Here is a 26668-nt window from a genome sequence, read left to right on the forward strand (position 1 = left end):
AGTCTGCAATCACCTAAGTGACCAAATTGTCGTCTCTCGCAATGTGCGGCATCCTCATTTTATATATTTATAATGCATTACCTCAGAACCACATTGTAATTGTCTTATGGTGATAAAAGCCATTGTTTGCCTTGTATTGCTATTTTTTTCCTATGGACATCTACTGTTTTAACGCTTGCAGCAGGGCCCCTGCACTAGCTTCAAGCCACTGAACAGACCTCCGTCACGTGCTTTAAAAAAAACCTGTTTAGTAGAATCTAGTAGGCAGAAGTCATGCAACGTTGTTGAGTGCAGTTAAAGTCTGCTGCAAAGAGGACTATACCTTCCCACCTGCACTGTAAAATGTAAAACAATGTAAAGTGCTTATTTTCTACAGCCAAGCTGTTGCCTGTATACACACGTTTACTGTGACAAAGAATTTAAATCTTACTTTTGTAAATTTTGATAGAAAAGTGTCATTAAAATAACATTTTCAGTGCCTAGATGATCTACTCTGCAAAGATTAATGGTGCAATTAGACGTTTATTGGCCAAGAGGCGTTTACTAGGGTGGGTATATTGCATTTAGTCTGCCTAGGTGCAGCTGAGTGCTTGGAAAAAGGCATCCACATTAATGCCTGATGAATAATTGGATTCTTGCACAGGATGCACCAGCCCTTCCTAAAATGAGTTGGAAATGAATTGAGGTTCTCAACATTAACAGGACCCAAATCTAATGACCTTGAATATAAAAAATAAAAAGTAGTGCTCCAAGACTTTCACCATGATTTTATGGAAAATCTCTATTTCACTTTGTAACCACCTGCAGTTAGTTTATTGGTAAAGGTGTATAGCCAGATCTGAATATCAGATTCTTGTAATCCAATGTTTCTGTCTCTGATTATCTTTCCTTTAGCATCCGTTGCATTCATCATCTGGACCACCGTGAAATTCCGCCTTTCAGACTGCCCAACTGTAAGTTGACAAAATTGTTACTGGCAAAACGAAATTGTAATCAAAAGTGTGGGAGCATCTTAAAACTTAAGAGTTCTTAATTTGGAAGTTTCAGATATGCTCAATGGCAAAAGAATGTTTCAGCATCATACGAGTTCTGGGAAGTGGACAACAAATGTTCATTAAGAGTTGACCAGATTAGAAAGAAATTGAAAACATGCTGTATTTTGTTATTAAATCAGGATACATGAATTACTTAATTGAATTCTACTTAAAAGGGGACACCAGCTTAGTAATTAAGGTGATCTTGAAATCCTTTAGAAGAGAATATATGTATATATATATTTTTAAACATGCATGCCCATGTAATGTAATGCTTTCGTCCTTTTTTTTTTTAGGTCTCCCACACTAGACATGCAAAATGTCTGTTAGCAAAAAAAACGTATTGACATTTCAAAGTGGGCTTAGAAACCACCCTTTGCTTATCACTGTTTGGCTGTACTGTCACTCTCATTTGCCTACTCTTCAGGCGTTAGCTTGTGTGAGCTTACCATACTCTACTTGCATTTTCCCTCCCCTGGAGCATATGTCATCCCACTAATTGCTTTTCAAGCACTACTTTTTGCTTTTTGGTTAAACACTCCATGGGAGTGCATGTGTTTGCCAGCTGTCTTCCTCGTGTACTTCTCTCCAAAGGCCCAATCCCTGTTGCTTTATGCTGCCTGTGTGCCTCTCTCTCAACCGATGTGCAATGCTCTCTCTCTCCCATTACTTCTCCTCCCACCCCTGCTGTTTTGTTGCTCTCGCCCCAACCTTGGTGTTGCTTTCTTCACCTGCTCCCTTTGTTTTGCTTCACGCTACCCGTACCCTCCATGTTGTTGTTTCCCCTGCCCACGTCCTTTTGATGCTTCCTCCCCACCCATGCTCTCCATGCTGCTCCTCCACCCACAAAATAACAGTTTTTCCAATACCTACTAATTTATTTCTTTACAGTTTCCAACTCAGTAAATAAAAAATAATACTTGGGTCATTATTACGCACGTGCATGGGTGGTGCACACACCTACCAAATGGCATTGCCACTACATCATAGCGCCTTTTTTGCTTCTTTTACCCACGCTGTTCAGCATCAGAAATGCTGTATAGTATGGGGAAAAAACTATGGCAAAGCCAGTAGGTCCCGAAGGTAAACCCTGTTTCTTGGCTTTGCCAGTGTTCATTGGGAAAATGTCAAATTCTAAAACTGATGTAATTAAGACAGCAGTCTCAGAACTTTACCATTGTTTGTTTTTTTTTAATGGAAAAGAAAGGGTGATCAAACAAGCAACCTAACTGTTCAATTTTTTTTTTAAGTGGGTCGTACCCCAAAACCTCTTGGGCTGTGCTATCTAGCCCTATGCCTTTTGGAGCTTACATCTGGTTAATTGTCAGATTTATCTTTTTGCAACCAGATAACAAGAGTCTGTATCAAGGGAATTACTCTATTGAGCTACTATTTTCTAGGTCTGGCGATAGGGAAGACCTTTTGATTTTAAGAAAAGCCATTGGTCTGTTATTGCATTATTCACATTTTTTTTCCTCCCACTACAGCACATGACATGGGACAATGAGTCAGCCCACTTTAGGCATGGGCTGCTTTCACTTTGAGCGACAGCATTCATTCACAAAGTAGTTCATGTCTGTTCCAGGGACTACTATAGCAATGTTTGCTTCTTGATAGCCAAAAATGTTTATGTTTTCAGCTTTTTTGTTTGTTTTAGTGATGGCTCAGCAGCTCTCTCAGCAATAAAGTTTAACAAAAACTATGACAAAACTTAGCAAGCATTGACAAAGCCAAGAGGCTGATGGCCAACACCAGACATATTGGCTTTGTCAATGCTCGATTCTCATGTAAAGCTTTCTGGGATCCTGCACAAGGTGGAGCTATTTATTGCTCATCATGTCTGTGAGGAGTCCCATGATGAGGAATCCTATTGAGGAACCTTTTTTCAGTTTTAGAGGCTGACTAGCTTGGAGTGAAAAAAGTGACAAATGAGTTTAGTAACCATTTCTTTCTTTTTTTTCTTTATATTAATGAAATACACATAAGTGTTCATTTGTGTGGACTTATGTGTCCAAACTAAGCAAACCATATTCATTTTCAGTTAAAGGTAGCACCACTGAGTGTTCATGCTTTATATTAAGGGCGTCCCTTGAGGTAAAGCTTGAGTCTATCATCTATATCTTTTTGGTGTCTTTTGCACATATATTAACTCCTAATATCTACAATTTAGTGCGTGTTTGGGTGACAGCAGAGCTCAGAAACCGAAAGGGGCAATTGCCGCCCAGAATTTCTGAGCTTTGTTGTCAGCAAAACATGCACTTATTCAGAGATGTTTCAACTTCATGTATGTGCTAAAGACCCCAATAAGAAAGCCACAGGTATTGTCTGAACGACGGAGTGCAGTATACGGTATCATGGTACGGCCTCAGATGCTTTATTGTCAAACACATGTAGTTGGTTACACATTTCAGGACAAGAATTCATAAAGTGGCTGTGGACACGTTCAAATCCCAGAATAAAAAAAACTGGAGCGGAAAGGGCCACCAGAATGTATTTTTGCCAAATGATAATTGCTTTTGTCTGTTGATCTGTATTTACACATGTTCTATATTCATGTGTTTTGTGAGCGGCCTTAATGCTAAACAGAAAATACTGGTGTCAGATTATATCACTGTAACGTACTGCTTACAGTCTTTTGTATCTTTATGCACCACTTGTAATTCAGATAATTCAGCAGGAAATATGTATAGAAAGACAATGAATGTAGTCTGATTGATAGCAGACCATAATGCCTGAGGGTGGAGGGCAGGAATATCATTGCTATATTGTTTATATGCTCATTTAGTGACTACTTGGACAAGTACATTCCTCTGGTTTCATCGTGCTCTGTACTGGTATCATGTTGGATATGTTTCAGACATTCACCTAATGTGTCTTTCTTTGTAGGACTGGCAGGAGCTCTGGGTGGATGATGCCATCTGGCGATTGCTGTTCTCAATGATACTCTTCGTCATCATGGTTCTCTGGAGGCCATCTGCCAACAACCAAAGGTTCACACTTTAGCGTTCCTAGTTCACTGAATTTTGGTTATTGCACTAGGGACATTTTAATTCATTTTGATTCTACTTATTTATTTAAATGCAAAGCTTTAAGAGGTGCAGTAAAGCTGCTTCTAAGAGTTACTGCATGATGAACATGCTCAAAAGAAGAAACAATGAAAAAGGATAGTAGGGGCTGTGGCAGATAAGGGTAAAATAAATAAGTGGTTTGGCTGTGTAGGTGACATAGGCACTGACCGAACTGGAAGCAAAGTCAAAGTCAAAAATTGTATTTGTATTGGTACTCAACAGAGGACCACAAAAGAAATTATTTACATTTTACAAAAAAAATGCAACAGTATTAATACAAAGATAAAAATTGTTTTAAAAATTTGTACAAATTGTAACAAATGAATTCGTTCAAAGGTAGACCACACATATCTAAAAGTTCTCTCCCCTTAGTAATTCTGCAGAAGCGGAATATAGGATTGAGGTATCTTGTACGAGCTAGGGTTACTTTATGATTGGGACACACGAGTAATAAATGTTCTAAAGTTTGGTCACCCCCTGCGCACAAAGTACACAGAGGAGATCCTCCTGGAAGCCATCTGGAGGTGAATGCTAATAGTGGTAAGATGCCCAACCGGTACATAGTGATCGCTCTCCTTACACCATGTGTCAGGGTAAACCCAATATAAGGTCGAGTTTGCTTGTATTCAAGTTTTTCCACAAATGGCTTGTAGATGGTTAATTGATTGCAGTGTAAACAGTCCAATTCGTAGCTCAATTTAGGGGTAAAAGTTTTTAAGAACAATTTTAATTGCGCTGGAGACCAAGTGCTCAACATTTCAATATTAATGTGTGCCAGCCGGAATGCTACATCCAAATTTTCCAGAAAGACTTGTTTTTTAGGCTCTACCCCAAAAGACTCTTTTTTCAACACTGACCTTAGAGTGTTCTCCTTCGCATGGATCAGGTTGTAGGCCCACCTTATTACATTGGCGATAGCTATAGCATAAGAGCTTATGATTGATAGTTCTAGTCTCAGTGCATGTACAGGTAAAGCATCGGAAACTTTCATGATCCTTCTTAAAATTTTCCCCTCTTTTTGATCCATGAAAACCCATTGCTTTATGGGGATGTATTCCGTCGCATATGATAATACGGGTGGTATTTTTACTCTGTATGTGCCTAACAGTGCAGAGAAGTGTCTATTCCCTGTTGCACTGTAAAGTTTCAAGAGAGCAGAGGCATGTATATCAGCTTTCCTTTGTAAGTTTGATACCTGTGTTGAATTTGTTAAATTTTTGGAGAGAATCCTTCCGAGATAAGGATAATTGTCTACCTCTTCTATTTTTTCTTCACCAATCTTCCAGGTATACTTGGCGCTTTGTTTTCTTCCTGAAAAAGCTATCACTTTAGTTTTCTGTATATTTGGTATTAGATAATTCTCCTTCGAATATTGATACAGAATGTCCAATGATGCCTGCAGTCCGAAAGGGGTTTGATCTAATAATACTATATCGTCAGCGTAGAGTAATGAAATTATGCTTTGCTGGGCGATCTTCGGCGGTAGATTAGAACCAATTTGCAATTGGTGAGGCAAGTCACTTAAATAGAGGGAAAAGAGGAGCGGGGCTAAAAGGCACCCTTGTTTTAGGCCATTCTCTGTTTGGATTCTTTTTGTGAGTCCTTTTTCTCCCCCCATCTGGACTTGGCACCAGGTATTGGTGTGGAGGCTTATTATTGCTTGCAGCAATTGTTCTTGGATTCCAAGCCTCCTAAGTTTTTTCCATAGGGTAGGTCGATCAACCCGATCAAATGCCGTTGAATAATCGATGAATGCGGCATAAACTACCTGGGCTTTTTGAGTAATGTATTTGTCGAAGATAACCTGAATAACTGCTATGTTATCTGTGACCGAGTGCTTAGGCCTAAAGCCTGCTTGACACATGGGTATCAGACCTGACGAAAAGGCCCATTCTTTCATGCGATCTAGTACCTCTGCCGCGAACACTTTGCCTACTGCATCCATGAGTGCGATCTGTCGGTAATTTCCAGCTTGGGTTTTGCTTCCCTTCTTATGGATAGGGATAATTATGCTTCCCTGCCAAGATTTTGGAACATGTCCACTCTCAAAGATGTGATTAAAGAGAGGGCATAATAGCTTGCTCCATTCTTTCGGTGCGACTTGTAACGCCTTAATCGGAATTTGATCTGGTCCAGAGGCGCCTGTAGTTCTTGCTTTGCGTATATTGAGTTCAACCGAGATGACTGTAGTTTGTGTTAGAGAACTCTCATCTTTTTCATGATTCATATCTTTACTGCTTACTTTAGGTTTTATTGAGTTTATTTTGTAAAGATCTGAGAGGTATAGTTCCCAGTCATTCGGGGGAACCGGGATGGTTTGTAGATTTTTCTTTGTACCAGTTATTTTCGCGATTAAGGACCAATATTTACGTTGATTGTATTTACTTGCAGCAATCTGAATATCGACCCAGTTTCGATCTTCTATAGCTCTTTTTTCCTTTTGGTTCTCCCGCCTCAGTTGGTTCTTCAATCTGTTTATTTCCTTCTTTACACTTGCTGAAAAGTTCATCTATTGGGCACGTATAAGTTTATTTAATTGTTTCTTTACTTCTGAATTCTTATGGGAACATACATTTTTTCCTCCCTTCTTTTTAATATTGCCTTTTGCACCCGATGATATCATACTTGGGATAAGTTTTTTAAAATCCTTAATTATGAATTCAAAGTTTTCTATAGGATTTTTGGAGAGTCTCTGCTCCAGAAGCTTTGAATGATCAATCTTTGTCATGATTTTATCAAGGGTCGAGGAATTCCAGTAGATGCGTCTCCGTTCACTTTCTATTAGTACAGTACTTTCAATGTAAATAATGTGGCTAGGTTGGGAAGTTTTAGGTATCCAATCTGCTGTTAATTGCATAATCGCATGATCACTCTCCAGACAAAAATGATTAGATAAAAACAAAGCAGTATCAAGCAAGTCCATACTGCTTATGATGTAATCTATAATGGATGGAGACCCATTGCCTCGCCTGGTGTACTTTGCTGGAATGTCTCCCTCAACAGCTCCATTCAATGTTAGTCCGTTAAGATTAGTTATTGCTGATAATAACAATCCGCCTCTTTTATCGGTTAATATACCCTCGGGGAATTGTGGAATTATAATTTCCTGACCTTCTTCTGCATATAGATTTGCCCACCTATTAACTTCGGAGTTAGAGATTTTACTATTAAAATCCCCCGCAATTAAAAAGGATGAATAAGTATAGATCTCCGTAATGTGCGTAATCTTTTCTATTATATCCAAAAATGTAATGTCGTTTTCTTTCCCAGGGGGAGCGTAGACATTGAAAAGTAAGATTGCCTGTGGTGAAGCAGTGCTATGTTTTTTTGCGAAAATTTGAATGCACTGCAAGTTGTTAGATTTTGTGTCTATTATTTCCTGTTCCCACAGGTAATCTTCCCTTAGCAATATGGCTAATCCTCCTTTAGCATGACCTCGATTAGTGGATAGTGCTAATTTTTCATATACAAAGTACCCTTTAAGAATGAAAGATACGGTATCCCATGTTTCTTGTAGAAGCAATATGTCTGGGAGATTTCTCATGACCATGGACAGTTTGTTTTTAGTTCTGCCAGCGATGTTCCAAGATGTAATCCTTAGTCCCGTGCTAAACAGAATGTTGTCTGATGTTAGAGATTTTGTTGCTATTCAGAGTCTCGGAGACCCAAGCCCAGGACTCGGTAGTAGTATGCTCTTCAGGTTCCTTGTCAGCTTTGTACCAAACTGCCCTATGACCTTTATTCACCAGAATTTTTAGATTTGTGATGTCTCGGTCTTCAGTCATGCCATTATTTCGCTGGTATTTATTGACTTGAGAGTTGGTGATAGCCTGTATTTGAGCATTATACCCATTAGGGGTATTATAGTCCTTTAATTCTTCTATTTCCATTACATCATATCCGTGCTTGTGTAGTGTCTCTTTCTCCTTTAGTATTATGCCTGGAAGGACTGTTGACCAAAAGGTTACCACTGTCAATTTATTATTCTCTTTTTTGGGAAAAGACACAAGATCGATTTCATTACTAGTCGTTGTATCTAAGGTCCTTATAAGTCGTAATAAGTTTATAATCCTTCCTCTATTGAGTGGTGCCGAATCGATAGGAAAAAGTTCCTCGATTTGAAGAGTTTTGGAAGAAGGCCCTTCCCCCTTTTTATAGTAGCTATTGTTTTCTTCTATAAAGATGTTTTTACTTTGATCTGATTGCTTGGGGTATTTGGTAGGAATATACTCTTTTACTGTCGGGTCTAGTTGAGGCACCATATTTTCATAGTTATTACTGGTTATACCTTTTTCAACGTTTTGAGACTCTATTTTAATGTCACATTGTTTTTCTTCAGATTTATGAGAAATTACAGATTTTTGGAATTTTAGTTTACGATTTTTCCGTTTTTGGATCCGTCTCTCTGGCTTTCTTCTCCTTTTTTTCCCAACTGCAATGTTCTTTTCCTGGTTCTTGTTGGTGAGCGTTTCTTCATTTCCTTCACTCGATGCGTTACTGATGTTTATTCTTGATTCCTGCGTTTCAGGAACGTTTGTATTAGTAGACTTATTCGTTCCATAAGTTTTTGAAAATAATGGAAAGTGTTTTATTTTCTGTTGATGTTTTTCTTTAAATAAGTTTTTCAAAGAATATATCACTGAATCATTCGAGTTATCGATTTTTTGATTTTCTTGTGTTTGAGTGTCTACAGTTTGAGTACCAAGGTCACGCGTTTTTTTCTCCTGAATTTTTTTGTGATCTTTTGGTATACTATGTTGCTCAAGATTGGTTTTATGTAACATATTGGTTTTATCTCCTTCGTGGGAATCTTTTTTCTTTTTTTCTTCTACCAAATACTTTAAGATGCCTATTTGGACGTCCAATGTTTGATCAGAGTTTTCAAGAATATTTCCAAGAAATGAAAGAACAGATTCCAATATCTCTTGTAGGGAGAATAGAGCTTTAGATATTGGAGGAGCGTTATCAGCAGTGTTATTGTTATTTTTGAGGTTGAAGGAGTCCATAGAGGGATCAAACAAAGCGATAGGTGAAGAGGTTTTTGACTGGATACTGTTAGTTGTTCCTAGATCCTTTTTCTCTATCGCAATAGTTTGTTTGCTATTATTTGTATCATCGAATAAAGTTACGCTCCCTCTGCTTTTTATAGGTGTTACAGTTTTCAGATTGATCGTTTCATGATATGACAGAAGAAAGTCTTTCGGAGTACTTGATAGTTTGTTGCTTAGGTCTAATTCCAAACATTCCTCCTTGAATTGTAAGCTAAGTTTCGTTGGGGTAGGTTTTGTTGTAGGATTTTTAGTCTCCCCAGCAGGGTCAGTTACGTTGAGATTAATATCCTTACTTAGCGATTGTATATCTTGGTTCTCTTTGGGCAAGAGTGCAGAGAAATAAGCAGTAATGGCTGGTGTATGGGTTAAACGACCTTGTTTTATAGCTTTATCAGTGGTATTTCGTACTGCATTTTCAGTTCCCATTCTTTTCATATAGACTGTCCGAGATCTCAGTTTCTTAAAGCCCATTTGTGCTCCGGTTGTCGTCAGGGATAATGAATCTCTTATAACGTCGCTGATATCGTTGGGGATTTTAGTATTGTAAAAGAATCTTAGTTGTCCCCAGTATATTCACAATAGACAGATAAGAATATTTACCACTATTAGTATCGGTTTCGGTGAAGGCTGAGTAAATACCAGGATCCTGATATGATGATCGTAAGTAGGGTGGCCCGTCCCGTCCTCAGTCGTCCACGGACGGCCACAGACGGCCCGCCCTTTGCCTGGGCTTCGCCCCGTGCTCCGACCCGCGCGCGTCCCGCGATGCGCGCGACGGATGAGAGTTATAAAGTTTCACAGGAAGAGAGGGCGTGGCACTGGGAGGGGGCGCGGCACTCACGGGAAGAGGACCAGCTGTAGGTGGAGAATGCTGGTCCTCGCAGTCCCGGGGCCGGCGCCTCTCTCTCCTCTGCGGCCACAGAAGCAACAAGGTCTTTGGGGCAATAGATATCAGCAGCAACAGCAGCGACTCTCAATACAAGCTACTCCAGTAGCGTTGTTAACACAGCGAGCACTTCTCCTCAATCACGAGCGGCTCCCGCGAAGCGGGGGCCGCGAGTAGTTATTCAATTTCTGCAGGGCGTGGCTCTGGGAGGGGGCGCGGCACTCACGGGAAGATGACCAGCTGTAGGTGGAGAATGCTGGTCCTCGCAGTCCCGGGGCCGGCGCCTCTCTCTCCTCTGCGGCCACAGAAGCAACAAGGTCTTTGGGGCAATAGATATCAGCAGCAACAGCAGCGACTCTCAATACAAGCTACTCCAGTAGCGTTGTTAACACAGCGAGCACTTCTCCTCAATCACGAGCGGCCCCCGCGAAGCGGGGGCCGCGAGTAGTTACTCAATTTCTGCAGGGCGTGGCTCTGGGAGGGGGCGCGGCACTCACGGGAAGAGGACCAGCTGTAGGTGGAGAATGCTGGTCCTCGCAGTCCCGGGGCCGGCGCCTCTCTCTCCTCTGCGGCCACAGAAGCAACAAGGTCTTTGGGGCAATAGATATCAGCAGCAACAGCAGCGACTCTCAATACAAGCTACTCCAGTAGCGTTGTTAACACAGCGAGCACTTCTCCTCAATCACGAGCGGCTCCCGCGAAGCGGGGGCCGCGAGTAGTTATTCAATTTCTGCAGGGCGTGGCTCTGGGAGGGGGCGCGGCACTCACGGGAAGAGGACCAGCTGTAGGTGGAGAATGCTGGTCCTCGCAGTCCCGGGGCCGGCGCCTCTCTCTCCTCTGCGGCCACAGAAGCAACAAGGTCTTTGGGGCAATAGATATCAGCAGCAACAGCAGCGACTCTCAATACAAGCTACTCCAGTAGCGTTGTTAACACAGCGAGCACTTCTCCTCAATCACGAGCGGCACCCCGAACTGGAAGCAACCATTGGCCCCTAATGCTTCACAAGTCTCTACCAGGTCCTGAACTTTGAGGCTCGGGGCCAACCATGATTACAAATGGATATATCTCCAGACCCTTACAGGCTAAAGAGCTGGTTTAAATGGTTCTTGTATCAGGGCATCCTGCTCCAACAAATTGAATTGGGCCTCATGTCAATGGTCTGAAGGCACAAGATCTTCTGGTGCCTGTGGAACTGGAGAAGGGTAAAGCAGAGAGGGTTTAGTGAGTGCTAGGGATGGATCTGACTCACCCGTTCACTTTTAAAATATTGTGATATTTACCTCCATGTGTACTTCTCTAAACCAGTTGAGCTGTGGGGTTCTTGTATCTCAAAAGAAAGTTTGAGTTGTCACTGGCACACATTTTTAACTCAGCAGGACCTTGTGCTAATCTTTGCAGGGTCAAGACATGTTATCTTCTTGAAGGATTATTCAGCTCCTCCATTTGCAGGGAAGGTTTGTTAATTTCTGTTTATTTGGTAAACAGATCACAGTAGCAAGGCTTCAGCAAAGAGGCCAGGTCTTGTCCCAGCATTGGTGGTTGAACTTCAGCGTAGAGGATTTCGAGTTCTTGGTAATGTGTTTGCCATATACTGGTGCATTGAATTCTAAACCATGTAGGAAACAATGACTGAAAGGAGGCAGTATTCTTCTCACTGGAGTGGCCAGGAGAACCTGAACAAGCCAAAGGGCCACTTTTTATGACATTCAAGACCTTCTCCAGTCAAAGAGAAGTGCAGCTTTCTTGTGTGTCTTGTTTTGAAGTCTTTTGAAATAGTGAATATGCGGTCAGACTAGTAAGAGCTTGTGGTATTTTTGTTGATCCAAAGCCAGATAGCTTTCATGACAAATGTCAATAAAGTAAGAGAGGGAAAGGATGGTTTCGTTTCAGCAGAGGGGAAGCCTACTTTTTGAATAAGAGATCCCCCCTCCACCAACAAGCCACACCAAATATATGTATATACATACATATATATATCGCTTCAAAACAAACAGTCTGAAGCTGGTGCGCTCTTTACAGCAGGCGCCGGTCTTGAGGCCAGACTAAGCCTCGTATCAAATTCAATAACAATTCTTCAAATGACCGCACTCAGGAAATCAGAAACTTTAGTGAAGCTTGTTTTATTCAAGCATGATGTGAAACGCCACCATCCACCACCCACCAACGTTTCGAACAAGAGATGTTCTTTCTCACAGTAGTACCAGCGATACTCAGAATCTGCTCACCTCAAATCTATGTTTTTCTGGCACTTTTAAGCATAGCATTATCACAGTGCCATCCACTCCGAGCTAGAAAGCTATAAACCATTTTGCTCTTTTTTACAGCAAAATCTTTAAGCATAGGATTTGCACAGTGGCAGCTACGCCGAGTTGAAAAATGACCAAAGACGTTTACCACTCCAGTCACAGTATTATAACTTTGGATTGGTAAAATACTGCCCAAGCCAACCTGGATTGGATAAAAGAAACCCACCCCTGACTTCTGTTTTGCACATTTTTAACACAAAGTCTTTAAGCATAGGATTATTACCTGCCGTCCATACCGAGCTAAAGATAATCCACATCTGGTCGAGTCTGGATTTTGTCTTTTATTACTGTTTATATCTTTCCATGATCTAATGGTGGATATCTGATAATCCCAATAAAGTGCATGTTCTCCTGACTAATCCCAATAAAGTGCATGTTACCTGACTAACTCAGACTCATTTCTCCCCTTCCCTGCCTTGCACATATATAATTTTGGTCTTTCTCCATTGGTTCTTACCCAGCCTTCGGCTCCTCTTCTCTGGTGGTGAGAAATATGTGGATTCTAACTGGCTTTGATTTCTCACTTGAAGCAAGTTGGTGCAGTGTTTCATAGTTGCTTCGATCAGATGAAGCTTTTGAAAAGCATCTTCTTATTTTTATGCCAATTGAGTGCAGTAAATACTTTTGCTCATGCATGATGGGCTATAGGAATAGTTTTCATCTTGACCGATCACTAAAATCTACCTTGCCCTCAGCAGCAAATTACTAATGGCCCACCAAGTCTACAGCGCAAGCGTACACAATTTGAGCATGTGACTGCAGTACAGATCTCTTGACACTGGCTCCCTATAAAGCACAGGATTAAGTGTAAATCTTTCTGTGTTGTGGTCTGAACTTTCACTCTGTAAGGCATAGGGTCCTCCGGAGGTAATTTTGCCACTATGAGGCAGACTTGGAATCGACCCGCACTGACACACTGACTCTTTCAGCCTGAACTCATGTGATTATCTAAATTGTTATTCCCCGTGATATTTCTAGATTCTACCAGGGCCACCCAACCTGAATACAATTTAAATAGGAATTTTATGATTCTCGTGTTAACTAAAATTCTTTTGTTTAATTTTGTTATTCCTCGGATAAATATTAGATTCAATTTCAATTCAATATTTTCATATATGACAAGTAACTCTCTTATTCTTTCTCTCTCTGCGTCTACACGAGTGGCAGCACATTAATGTACCGCTAAACTGTAAGAGCAATCTCCACTCTTTTTGAAGCAATTGAAAGGTTCCTCCTGTATGTGGGGTTCCTCGTCACTGGTAGGAAGATGTTGGAATCCTTCCCCATTCCCTTGTAGCATTTGTTTTACTGCTGTTTGCAAGCCATCAACCCAGACACTCAAGAAAGATCAATCCGACACAATACAATGTCAAAGTTAACAAACGCCAAGCACTCCCACATCACATCACATCACCTCAACAAGCAATTAGAGGTATCTTCAAAACAATACTTATGTACAAATTTTCTTTGTTCTTTTCACTGTAAAAAGGTTTGCCTTTTCGCCACTGAATGAAGATGAGGAAGACGAAGAGCAGAAGGAGCCCATGCTGAACGACAGCTTTGGTAAACTACTTTAAAGACATCTGTAGAGTGCTCATCCATGTGTAGAACTTCTAGTTGCTGTGTAGTGCAATTCCATAACAATACTTTGTTAATGCTATTCCTGAAAATGGGCCTTAAATGGCTGTGCTTTTTATGGAACAGGTAAGTGCTCAGGATATCTCGCCCTTTCCATCAGCAAGTCTCCTTTGCTTCACTGTTTTATCCATTTCCTGCACCTGTTTTTTTATGGGTATTTTAAGCTGTTCTTCTCTGAAACCTTTTGCCTTCCGGGAAGGCTGTATCACCATTGAGTGGGGCAATGTCTGTGTCTGCTCCCATTTCCATGTCATTTTTTATGATTACCACCCCTATATCCGCTAGTTTTTGGATGAGTGTTCCTCCACCCCCTCACTGTATATTTTTATTATTTATTTATAGTTTCATACCCCCTTTACATGCCATCTTTCATCCTGCCGTGAAGTGAGTCCGGGGAATTATCCAGCATCATGAGGAGGTGCAAACAAAGCAGCATACCAGACGGGTCCATTCGATCTAGATAACTCTGCTGAGCTGACAACACCTTGTGCAGCATATATGCGGAACCACGCTCCATATCACGTGTGGGATATTTCAGTTTCCTAGTGAATGCTTTTCACGGTTATATTATCAGGGTCAGCAGCCCGCACACAATTCCATACAAACTTCAAAAGCATGCTTCATACACTGCCAGTCCAGAGCAACTTTCCAGGCTTTTCTAGAATATAACTGCTCCACTGCTAGTCCTGAGCTAGAGCCCGTACAAACCAGGCATACGTCTACCTGCTTAACACAACAGTTAATCACTAGATCCTATATAAACAGTCTGAAAGGAGTGGATTTGGGCAATATACATTGTTTTTCCTCAAGAAGTTATTTTGAGGGTAAGCCAGTTCATTTATAATCCATAGGCTTGAGATTTGGCCTAACAAATTTGAGATGATCAGGAGTGACCCCCCTCCCAACATGAGCTGGAATGGACAGAATATTAGTTGTTTTTAGTGTCTAGGTAGGGCAAAAAGCCTACTGGGGATGCAAGGTTAGCCAGCGATCATGACTTTATATTTGTCTTAGTTTCCACAGCTTTTTCCACTCACAGTAAACTGTTAAAAGATTTCAGCATTGTCCCTGTCATGAGAATCATCCCATCTCTATAAATCAGGCAAGGCACTGAGATTACTGTATTTATCAAGCACTCTGCATGCATGAATCTGAAGTGTAGCTCTTGGTTGCTAATTTGAGTATTAAAGAAAATGTGAGCACCCAAGCATCCCTGTAAAGCTATCAATTGTTTATCTATCATTTCCCCTCTGCCTATCGGCATATTTTTCAGAATATAAAGGGAAAATAGCCTCAAATTTGTCTGCTTGGAAGGGCCTCCCTCAACAGACGTCATTCCTTCTTCTGCAGTGCTGTTTTCCCATCCAGGAAGACTAAAAAGAGCCTCCCCTTCTAGAGGTTAACCTATTTTATAATAAAAATGGCGAGGTACATAACATGTTCAATTGTTCTAATTCCTTGCTTGGAGCCTGCCTGACAACTTACAGGGCATACATTTTGACCATTATGTGTCTGAACTCTGTTGGCCAACACTTGTCTGAAGATTTTGACCACTTACTCAAGTAGAGATAATTCTTGGATACATAGGATCTCCTCTTTTAAAAATCTGAGTAACTTGTGCTGAGCCATGATGGCAGATGGAACCTGCCATGGGTCAGTATCATAGCTGAAAAGTTTTATGATGGTCATGCCAAGGCCAAGAACCTTACCATTTTTTTAACTAATTGTTTCTGTTCTGCGGTATGTAAAAACAAATTAGAAAGAAAATCTGAGACATATCCTTCTGCCGACCACAGAAGAAAAATAGGCAAATAGCCACAGCACACCTTGTCTACAAACCATAGACTCTCCAATTCGTGCAGTTAATGTGGTTGTCCTTCTGGAAACTAGGTCCAGGGAGAACCAAACAAAATGGCCGGCAGTAACACCAGTTTGGCAAAAATAATTCCATCAACACACTTTTTACCCTTAGTGGAAGGTAGTTGCCACTGTTTTCTCCACTGTATTCCTCATCGTACGAGTTATGAGTGTTGGGCCTGTTGGATTGGTTTCTTTGAGCTCACCGGAATTTGTCTGAACATCACCGAAAATGCCTCCGGGTAATAAATGGGAATAACCTCCTTAGATGTCAAAGCTGTCAGTGAGTGTAGGTGTGGCAGAATTGACATAATTAATGCAGGTTCTCTCTACTTTCAAAGCAAATGTATCCCATTTTATTTGCCTGGTAACCACCCAACTCCATACATTCCTGGTCTGTCAGACTTTGCCTGTGAATAGCTGTTGCTTTTATCAGGCGTTCATATCAGATTGCTAGGGGATTGAGGTACACTTTGTGCTATGTTTGCTCTCAACATTTGTCCTTGCCTATATATCCACTGCAAACCCAGTCATTTTTTTAAACAACTCCTAATTAGGTTTTTAAGCTTTACTTTCGTGTATCACCTAGAACAAAATATTATGGTAGGTACATCCAGTATCGGAGTGGAGCCCCTTTTTATATAGCATGTATTACAATTAATACACCAGTAACATATTAACATCAGTTCATAACCCAGTACTTGACCATACACAAATATTCATCCTTTATATCTTTTTTTGTTTTTAAATAAAGGGAATGACTTGTTATCAACCCCTGATTCTACATTTGACTATATTATGGAGCTCAATAGCATGCATTACATGGAGAAAGCACAACTCCGCTTGTATATTAGAAAATTACACACCGTCTCTTTTTTGGAACTAACGTCATGTCTGTAAGAAAGACATACCATTTTACAATGTTTGATTTGGCACTTAACTCAACCAGCCATGTATCCCTTTCATTATGCGAGGTGCCTTTGCCAGTTCTTTTCTGCTGTGCCCTCATGGCTGCCATCCTGCACTCACCCAGTTCAAATCGTCTGCTTTTCAGTGTGGGGAGGTGTGGGGTATATTTGCCTTCCAGTGCACTGCAATGTTTCTCTTGGCTATTATCATCACTGTTTCAAGCCCTTGGTTCTGTGCACCTACCCAAGCACAACAAAGGGGACTCCTTTAGTCTTCTACATGTAGTTTCTGAAATCCGTATTAGAACATCCCTTCAATTCTACTGTATCATGCTTCAGTCCCACACCATATGAAAAATGTCAGCCTGGAGTGTCTGTCATTAGGGGCACTGGGCTCTTGTGCCAGGGAATATTTTTGCTATTAGTAGTCTGCTTAGTATTGGCCTGTGTGAAGCTCCTGGAGGCAATAGTCTCCTCGGGACCCCATGTACTCTTTCAGCAATAAAACCTTAGAGGGGTTCCCTACATAGATTTTTCATTAAATATTCTTCAATAAATAGGAAAGGCTCTCTCCCTCAGTCTTTTCTTGCATTTCAGTTACACATATATAATTACTGCATTTCGTCATCTTCATCCCTTGTAGATTCTGTAGTTCCATAACCGATTGCCTTATAGATATCAACGTGGACTCTGTCTCTGCATCTCTCTTAGATAACTCACTAGTCTAACGTGAATAGCAAGTGTGTCAGTTTTCATTTCTAGGGCCCTTTTGATATCCGGTATTGCCTGTAGAAGCTGCCCATCCTACTCTGTGTGTCCCACATGCGTTTGTGTCCATGTTTTTCAATGGATAGTTGTCAGGCATCGATGTGCCGCATATAAATCCAACAAAGGTTAGGCAGCAGGTAACTGACCAGGACTCTGCCAGTCTCCTATGCGACACATTCAGTATAAAGGCAGAGTACAACAGCCATAAAATCGAGATTCCTCAGTTCTAGTATAGCTCTGTATAGCCCATTTAGCCTTTTAACAATGTTGTTATGCGTGACATTTTAATAATGTTTGTGTAATTAGGAGTGACATTTCAACAACTAAGAGAAATGCTTTCTTGTGAGCAAAATCTAGCAATGAAGACGAGGGAAACATATTCAATATCAGTAATTATACCCATTTGAGCGACAAGAAACTCCAAGAAGATGTTAAAACTGCTGCAAAGCACCAGAAATGCAGACTGAGGCGCAGAGTAGGGTCATATAGGCATATATTTATAATTTCAATAACCAGTCTCTCTCAACACTAACACAGTTAATTTGAAGCACTTCATGGAGTGGGCTGTTCAACTTGAGGATCTCAGCATGCATTAGTTCATATGCAGAATAAATGTCCTGCTCCATTTCTCATCCACGTGCTACAAAGATTAGTGTATTTTTTGATGCGCTTCAAATTCAGATTAATTAGCATTCATTTCCCACTTGTATTCGTCCTGCTTCCTTCTGCCTCACAAACATGTATAGACCCCACCTCCAGGAGACACCCACCAGCCTCTTGCGAGCCCCAGATTTATTTGCCGATCATCGCCATAATAAAGGACAGTCGGAGCTGTTGGGGCTGAGGGTGAAGTGAAAACTAATGGTGGCAGACTGCAGCAGCACCCCCCCCCCCCCCCCCCATTTTGGGCAAGGCCGCCTCAGGCTCTGTGAGGTTCGCACTTAGTCACCGCTCGCATGGCCGCCAGCTTTGAGCCTGCAGCCATGCCCAGCACATAACTTCTGCAGTAAAATGACCGCCATAATAGTGTGCTGCCGCTTAGGCTAAAAAAGCAAATTGTAATTTTATTTAGCACACTCGGCTGGCAGCACTGTCTGTCTCACTAACTTGCGAGTGTGCGAGCCATGGCAATGGGTTTACCACGGTGGCGGGAGGGCTAGGCTGCCCGCCTCCTCAGAGTCCAATTCTGGCCGCTGCAACGTCACTCCCTCTGCAATTCGTAGTGGGGTGATGATCATCTTTATGATTTTACATTTCAGCCACGCAGCGGTGCGAGCAGCAGGCAGCTCTGCCATAATTTGCCAAAACCACCTAGCCAGCCTCCCACAAACTGCAGCAGTCGGTGGCAGTACTAGCAGGTCCCGATGTCCCCACAGCGCCTAAAGTCTCTGACTGTATGAACCTGAGTCTGCTGATGTCTCGGTAGTAGCCATTGGGCACTACCTCGCCATGCTATCACTCAGAGCTGCGACGTGGCGGGAATCTCCAATATTTATACATTGTAGCAGCCGACTGCTACTAGCACAGCCAGCCAACCCCCAAGCCTGCGGGCAGGGTGCGCACACCACTGCGCTCTGCCACCGCTCCTGTTTTAGCTTAGCATATATTTTATGGGCAGCGTTAATGGCTTTTAAGCTGAGGCGCTTTGCATGTAATGAATGACCGGGTATTTTAGTGCAGTGATGCTAAGCACAACAATAAAATGCGTTGGTCTAATACCAGATGGGTGGTACTTGATAGGACTCCACGCTCTAACTGGAGCATACATTTAGACCCGTGTTCACTTACCAGCTCTTTTTATAGTGCACATATCATCAGGTTCTTATCTGTTCCTTGTAGTAGGATGTGCTGTGGGGCAGGGAAAAGATATAGACATAGATGTCTCATTCATAGCATATGTCAGGGTCATAGCCTGCACCCACTTAAATTCTGTTGTCTTCGAGTCGGGGTTTCTATACATTTTTTAGTTGTGCTCTGGCCTATTCCTTTTCATGTTATAACCAAGTACCTCTTTTTCATGCTGGCTGGCTCAGATCACTGGTCCTTAGAGGGCCACGGTCAACATCAAGCCGCCTGTCATCGTATGCATTGGAGCGGATCCCAGCAGGAGCCAGGGTCCTGAATCTCTGCTCCTTCGACAGCCGTCAGCAGTCCAAGTCCTTGCTGTCTCTGGGTTTTCATTGTTTCACTGTTGCAGCCCACTTGGCCACTCGGGCTCCCCCGATCGTCATCTTGTTTGTGTCAGGAGCCAGTGCGGCCCAGAGGTGTCGAGGCTAATCGCACCATCTATCGCTTGAATGTATTGGGTTCCACAACTGGATCAGGCATCATTATTGGTGCCTTGCCAATGCCACTTTTTATTTTTGCGTAAATTGCATAGCAGTGTTCTCCCTGGAGAGCAGCTACATAATGCGACCTATGCCCTTGCTTGCCAAACAACTAACCCTCCCCCCCACCCCCCTCAATCATAAATACCTAAAACCACAATTTATATTATTTATATGGCTTTCTAGATGCCCTCTTTGAAATTCAAACTTGGCTGGCTGAGCTTCACCCAAACGCAAAGTGGAATTTGAGGAGGGAGCAGAGGTAGGAGCAGGAAGAGGGAAGTTATGTGGCTTAAACTCCTTCAATTTAATCCTGCACTGTTGTATAGCGTTTTAGGGCCCTAGTGTAAATTTCCCGATTCATGCCCTTATATAGGTATAAATCACCTTGTCCTTATATAGGCATAGAAATCATAACCATATTTAGACATGGCCCATGCAGTCCAAATACGGCATGGCTACTTCCACTAGTTCCGAAAAGCGACAACGATTTCTTGGAAAAATCGGCTTCAGCATTTAGGGACTTCCCCCTGCTTGAATATTGATTCTCCAAGAACTCATGGAGTTTTCAAAGAACTGAGGGCCAGATGTAGGTCGCCAATTCGGCCGTTACCGACCGGTAATTGGATTTCGAGATGTAGGGCCCTTAATTTTACAGAATTGGTAAATTTACCGATTCTGTAAAATACCGAATCGATAATTTTACCGATTCGGTAAAACCCAGATGTAGGTAGCACTGTTCACAGTGCTACAGGCCTTCAGGATTCTGTATTTTACCACCCAATCCAATTGGGTGGTAAAATACCGAATTCAGGTGTACATGCACATCTGTGCATGTACACCTGTGCCATGTGACACACAGACATGCCCTTAGGGCATGTATGTGTGCCACATGGCACACAAGCCCGGAATTGGGGTGCTAGACGGTGTCAAAGTGACACCCCCTGCACCCTTGCAGGATTCGGTATTTACCGATTCGGTAAATACCGAATCTGTATTGCCCATTGATTCCTATGGGCTTCATACCGACTCGGTAATTCTAAAATTTGAATTACCGTCATCTCCCCCCTTCCTATTTACCGACTCTTAAATACCGAATCAGTAAAATTCGGTATTTAAGAGTCGGTAAATAGGAATTACCTACAACTGGCACCCTGACTCTTTGATGACGTTATTATGTCCAACTTTATGTCAAACTCGGCACCTTCAAGGTATAAATATGCCCACACTTGCCATAGCAAACACACAGTGGTTTGGAGCAGTTTGCTACAGCAAGTGCAGAAGGAAGCCGGCCCTCCAGCAGACGCACTGAGAGAGACGTTGTCCTTTCTCTTGCCGAGAAATCCAGCGCCAGTGTTTCCAGGCTCCCCTTTCGGGGTGTTGGGAAATCGAGTCCTGAGACAGAGAGATACCAGACATCCTTCATTCTAAACCAAGGAGCTGATTAGACCCTAAGAGAAATCTTGGGTAGATTCTTGGCAAAAGAATACTAAACTTATGCTACACCACACTTACGTCTTCCCTCGTACTAGACTTAAGTTAGATACATCGGGGTAGGTGTATTTTAGAAGCACCAGTTGAGTACTTTTAGTCTTTATTTATTCATGTATGTAATTTATGGCTTAGAAACCATACCATGCTTTTACAGTATTTTTTTTAAATACTCTTCTTACTGTACGCATTATACTTTACAGCCAGTATTACGATTGTAGCAGTTCATTTCTTCTGCATGAGAAAGAAGACTGTTCAATAAATACTTTTATTGAAAACGCCTGACTCTCTATTTCTGTGCACCTCTGATGAAACGAAGCATGCACGATTGACTGAGTAAAATATCTATCTATTGTTTTCATGACTGAAGATCAGTTTTATCTTGGGGAAACAAAGTTGTCCTGTTTATGCGGTGGTCAGAAACTAATCCCTTCTTGTTCATTCAAGAGAGTTTTCTAGTGACCTCTGAGCTAGCTGGCACTCACAATTAAGTTTACTATATCAATAGAGACATAGTCGACCTAAGTCCTACGTCACAACTATAGGATACATTATTCCAATGCGCAGGGCCTATTGGGAATATAGTAACTACACTACAGCACTGGGAGCGCCCATATATCAGGAAACTGGCAGAGTCACACAGAGCGCACTCCCCAGCCTTCCTTTAAAAACAAGGGGCCTGCCCAAAAGGCAATTATGGGAGGAGACACAGCAAATCTGCCTCACTGCAAAGAGGATATTATGGAACAAGTCCTATGGTGAAATCCTACACCAGAAGTACTCCCAGTTTAGGTAAAAAGACTAGGAGCTGGGAGTGAACAGTTGAGCCCCCTGCCCATGGTGGTTGGTCACCTAAATATCATACATGTTCCCACTCTTGCATTCCGTCTCTTGGTGGCATGCCTCTTTTCTCACCGCCGCCAGAAGACTGTGCTGCTGACATCAGTTCCTCACTTCCTGTGCCAAAGTTTGTCTTGTCTGTTCATGCTGCACAAGGTGGAGCTCTCACAAAGTGACAAGCCCACTCGGAGAGGAGGGAGGGGTCCACAAAGGATGGAGTTTTCAATGGTTGACTTGCTTTATTTAGTTAGTATTTAGTCATTTTCTGAATACACCCCACATATTTATGGGATTCACAGCCATATTTCTAGATGTTTAAAATATGCTCCTTAACTAAAAGGTAAAAGTGGTAGCTTTTGGGTAGTATGTTGCCTTGATGTTGGTGCGTACTTAGTAACCGTACTACATTTTTATTTTAACGAGTGCGGACGTAGAAGCTGCTGCAGTGACGGTCTTCTCTCTTTTTGTGTAGTGGGAATGAAAATGCGAAATTCAAAACAAGAAACAAATGGGAATGTGAAGCCCAACAAAACTGTGAGTATGCTGTTCTAACTAAATAGCTTCATACACCCTCGCTTTTCTCCTCCCAAAGACCTGTAGTGTTGGGTGTTCAGTGTGTTATGAATTATCTCAAAGCAAATGGATGTGTATAATGCTATTGTTTAATGCAGAATGTCATTGCAAGTTTGCCTGGGAGAATCATAATTAATTGAGTGACCTTCAGCACAGGCTCATCACTCTTGCACTAACAGCACTGTGGAGAAGTGTGGCTTGTGGAGAAGTGTGGCTTGTGGAGAAGTGTGGCTCAATGGTTAGAGCGGCAGACCCTGATGCAGAGGTCTAGCCCGGGACCAGGGTTCAATTCCCCGCCTCGGCAGTTCTTGGGCTCAAAATTCCATAGACCTGATAATTCTCGCCTCGGTGCCTATTCCAATCATGGAGTCCCACTCTGCAACTCTGGGCAATAGCTTGCTTAATCTCCACAACGGCCCCCACAACGCTAAGGATGCCTGGCCTCCACCTTGGGGGTGCCCAGGAGTGGACGCCTCACAAGGAAAGCCAGGATGGGTTCCACAGCGGTATTCGTATAAGCGCCTTGAGACCCTTGCGGGTGAGTAGTGCGCTATACAAGTTTCAATTTACAATTTTGTTTTATTTCACTGCCAAACATGATACACCAAACAGATTATATGATGGAGCAACACACAAAGACCAACTTCTCATCTTCATTAACCCGCTGATCCCTGTGAATTGTGGCCTATCTCATCCTTTCAGTCACTGCAGCTAGACTTTGGAACTCACTCGTCCATCTGTAACTTCAGTTAACAGGCACCTGCCTTTCAGAAAGGCTTTAAAGACCTGGCTTTACACTATATAGCCAGGCCCTTTTTAGCATCATACCTGTTTGATCTGCCTCTAGACTGAAGCGGACTGCTGTGACTGCAGCGCCTTGATACCTACCAATTATTTTCACGCTTTATAAATTAAAATCAAATCTATATTTTTTCTGCAGCCTCGATCTGAATGACACCTTTCCAGTATGGCTACCCCACATCCTGCCCTCTTGTCACTGCTACAGTCTTGTTATCATAGCTAAAATTCAAACATCCTGATGCCCCTGACCTCTGCATCCACTTCTGCTCCACCACCCCAGTGCTGACCCCAATTCTAACTCAAATGATCCGAAAAGCAGCTTCTATCCGACCATCCAGATATCCTGTTAAGTTGCCTTTGCAACTTCAGGACTGATTTACCAGGACAACCTGAAGATAATCAAACAAAACAGAGTTGGGTAGGTTGATTGGATGGCCTAATTGTTAGTCCAGTTGACGTAGGTGTAAAATGCAGTAAGAGTGCCTCTCAGTAACAGTTCCACTGCTTTGGCCACATCTGTTGAAGGGTGCAGAGAATGTAACTGGAGGCATCTCCTTGGGGTGTTAGTTTTCAGCTTGAAACTTATCTTGGCTGCGTGTTTCAATAGAGAGCTATGGAGTACACTATGCCATAGAACATTATGTTGGTTACAAATGTTTGCTTTTAGTGTGCAAATAAATACAGGAACCTTAGTTTTTCGTTTGCTTTGTGAATTCTGAAAGTAATATTATGATATGCAGAATATCAGGGACATGAATTGCAAAGTGGTCTTTGTAATGATCTGTTGTTTCAGTTGCCTGTCGCTGCTGGGTAAGCCTAATCTCTTGTAGAAATCCAACAGTGAATAGCTGTTAGGGCGCAGTTTGGTGGATTAAAACAACTTTTGGGCGTATAGATTAAAAATGTTCAGTGTGTGCAGGGCTCTCCAGCCCACCCCTGTCAATGCACTTTTCATCCTCTCTCATGTCTTTCTGTGCCTTTCCAACCTGCCTCTGTTTCATTGCGGCTCCAAGTTTATAGTTCCTTAGATGGAGTTCTTGATCGCATCAAAGCTCATGGTATTCTCCATGAACAAGAGGGCCATCTCATCCCCTCATCCGTGACGCCCTCTGTCTCCCCCACTGATTACCTAACTACAGACAACTCGACCTCTCTCCGGGTCTTGTACCTTAACACCCGTTCTTTGGTGAAGCACCTATTGGACATATTCATGTTGTTACTATCTGACAAACCAGATGTTCTCCTGCTCTCTGAGACTTGACTCACGCTTGACTCTACGCCAGATATCTTAGCAGCACTTCCCTCTGACTATTACATCTTATCAGCAAACCGGCCTGCAGGGAAGACGGGAGGGGGAGTTACTGCTATTATACATAAAAGCCATAAGTTCACTATGACCTCCCTGGTTCTGCCAGAAGTGGAGAACATCGTTATTAATCTCGATACTAGCTCGGGATCTTTGGGTCTGGTGCTCATTTAACGCCCTCCTCAGTCCATGCCTTCCTTCCCCCTCTCCCTTAGTGAACAGATAGCGAACCTTACCATGAACCATGCCAGAGTCCTACTTATCTGGGACCTGAATTATTGGTTCAATGATGTATGTGGGGGGGGGTCTCAGTCGACTGAACTCGCTGAACTACTTTCTAACATCAATTTGGTCCAACATCTCACTGCCCCTACTCGCATTAAGGGCCATATCCTGGACCAAATTTGGTCTCACAATATAGAACTCTCGCTATCTCTTATCTCTCCCTGTATATGGTCTGACCACCATCTGATTGAATTAATAGCCACCTTTAATGGCAGGGGAAAGACTCCAAAGGTGGAGGGAGGCCTGACCAGAAAGTGGAGAACACTTGACACCCAGGAATTTATAAACACACTAGGTAGCTCCCTCCCCACTGTCAACTCCAACTCTAATGTTGACTCTATGGAGAAAGATATCACTGACTGGCTATTGGCGGCCAGCAATACTCATGCTCGCTCATTAAATTTTCACGGCCAGACACTCGGAAGCTCACAAATGGTTCACCAGGGAACTGAAAACTCAAAAACGATTGCTTCGTCTGTTAGAGAGGAAATGGAGGCATTGTTACGCCAGCGAAGATAGACAGCTCTATCTGTCAGCTCGTAGGGACTATAAGAAAGCCTTATTGACCGCTAAGGCCTCGTATTTTTCCACAAAGATCCTTACTGCCCCCAATAAATCTAGAGAAATTTTTAGGATTGTAAATGACCTCAGTAGCGATTACAGAATCTCTCCCTGTCAGGCCACCACCTAGAAGCTGTGCAATTCATTGAACAATTTCTTTATGGAAAAAATTGAAATCATAAGGGCCAGTATCCCCATCACCGTTCATGTGAAGTCTCTAGATGACAATTCTAACAACTCTTCTACTATGAATCAATTTACAGCTATATGTCTTAACATCTTATCTGAGTTAATGTCCCGAGTCAAGTCGGGCTCTCCCAAGGACTGCTGTCCTCCCTTTGTTTTGAGGGATACTTTTTCCGCCTTACCTCACAGTATTCTTCCTTTCCTTAATGAATCCCTCAGTAAGGGAGCAGTACCTAGAGCCTTCAAAAGCGCTACATTAGTCCCTCTTCTTTTTTTTTTTTTTTGGAACCTTTATTAGTATTACAAGCATTTACAAGTATGGGCCTACAACCATTCCGGCCGGCGGCTAATCAGAGCAGGAGTACAGCAAGCAATATGGAAAGTTATAGCAGTTCGAAAGCCGGGGTCATAAAAATACCAGGACATACCTTGTGATCAGATGTACAGTCTTGAAATCAGGATTTGAAAGGTTCATTTTCAAATAGGGAACTAAAAAAAGGGTGCCGTACAGTCATACATGGTCCTAGAATACTGCGCGCAAATCAGGATATCCAGAAATAGTACAAATACGAATGAAGTATCGGGGGTAAGATACACAAATCAGGAGAAATGCAGGCACAAACCCGGTACGTAACAAGTCTAAACCCCACCCCTCAAAACTAAACATACTGCAGGGATCATGAATGACGACGACACTTAAAAGGGAAAAAAGACTAAAGGGCCATAGAAAAAAATACCGAATAAACACCATCCCCCCTAACCCCCCACCCTGCACTCCCGC

General features: G+C 42.3%; 1 protein-coding gene across 2 annotated transcripts in view; it reads left to right on the plus strand.

Moving 5' to 3' along the window:
• The window catches only part of TMEM87A (transmembrane protein 87A), a 209056-nt gene that overhangs the window by 136584 nt on the left and 45804 nt on the right, over positions 1-26668 (plus strand). For both annotated transcript variants that reach the window (XM_086937214.1, XM_086937215.1), the window contains exons 14-17: positions 895-953; positions 3921-4024; positions 13836-13909; positions 22648-22709. In XM_086937214.1, coding sequence (XP_086793340.1) covers positions 895-953; positions 3921-4024; positions 13836-13909; positions 22648-22709 — 299 coding nt within the window. The remainder of the gene's footprint in view (positions 1-894; positions 954-3920; positions 4025-13835; positions 13910-22647; positions 22710-26668) is intronic.

Source organism: Lissotriton vulgaris, chromosome 9 (assembly GCF_964263255.1).
Source record: "Lissotriton vulgaris chromosome 9, aLisVul1.2, whole genome shotgun sequence".
Lineage (NCBI taxonomy): Eukaryota > Metazoa > Chordata > Amphibia > Caudata > Salamandridae > Lissotriton > Lissotriton vulgaris.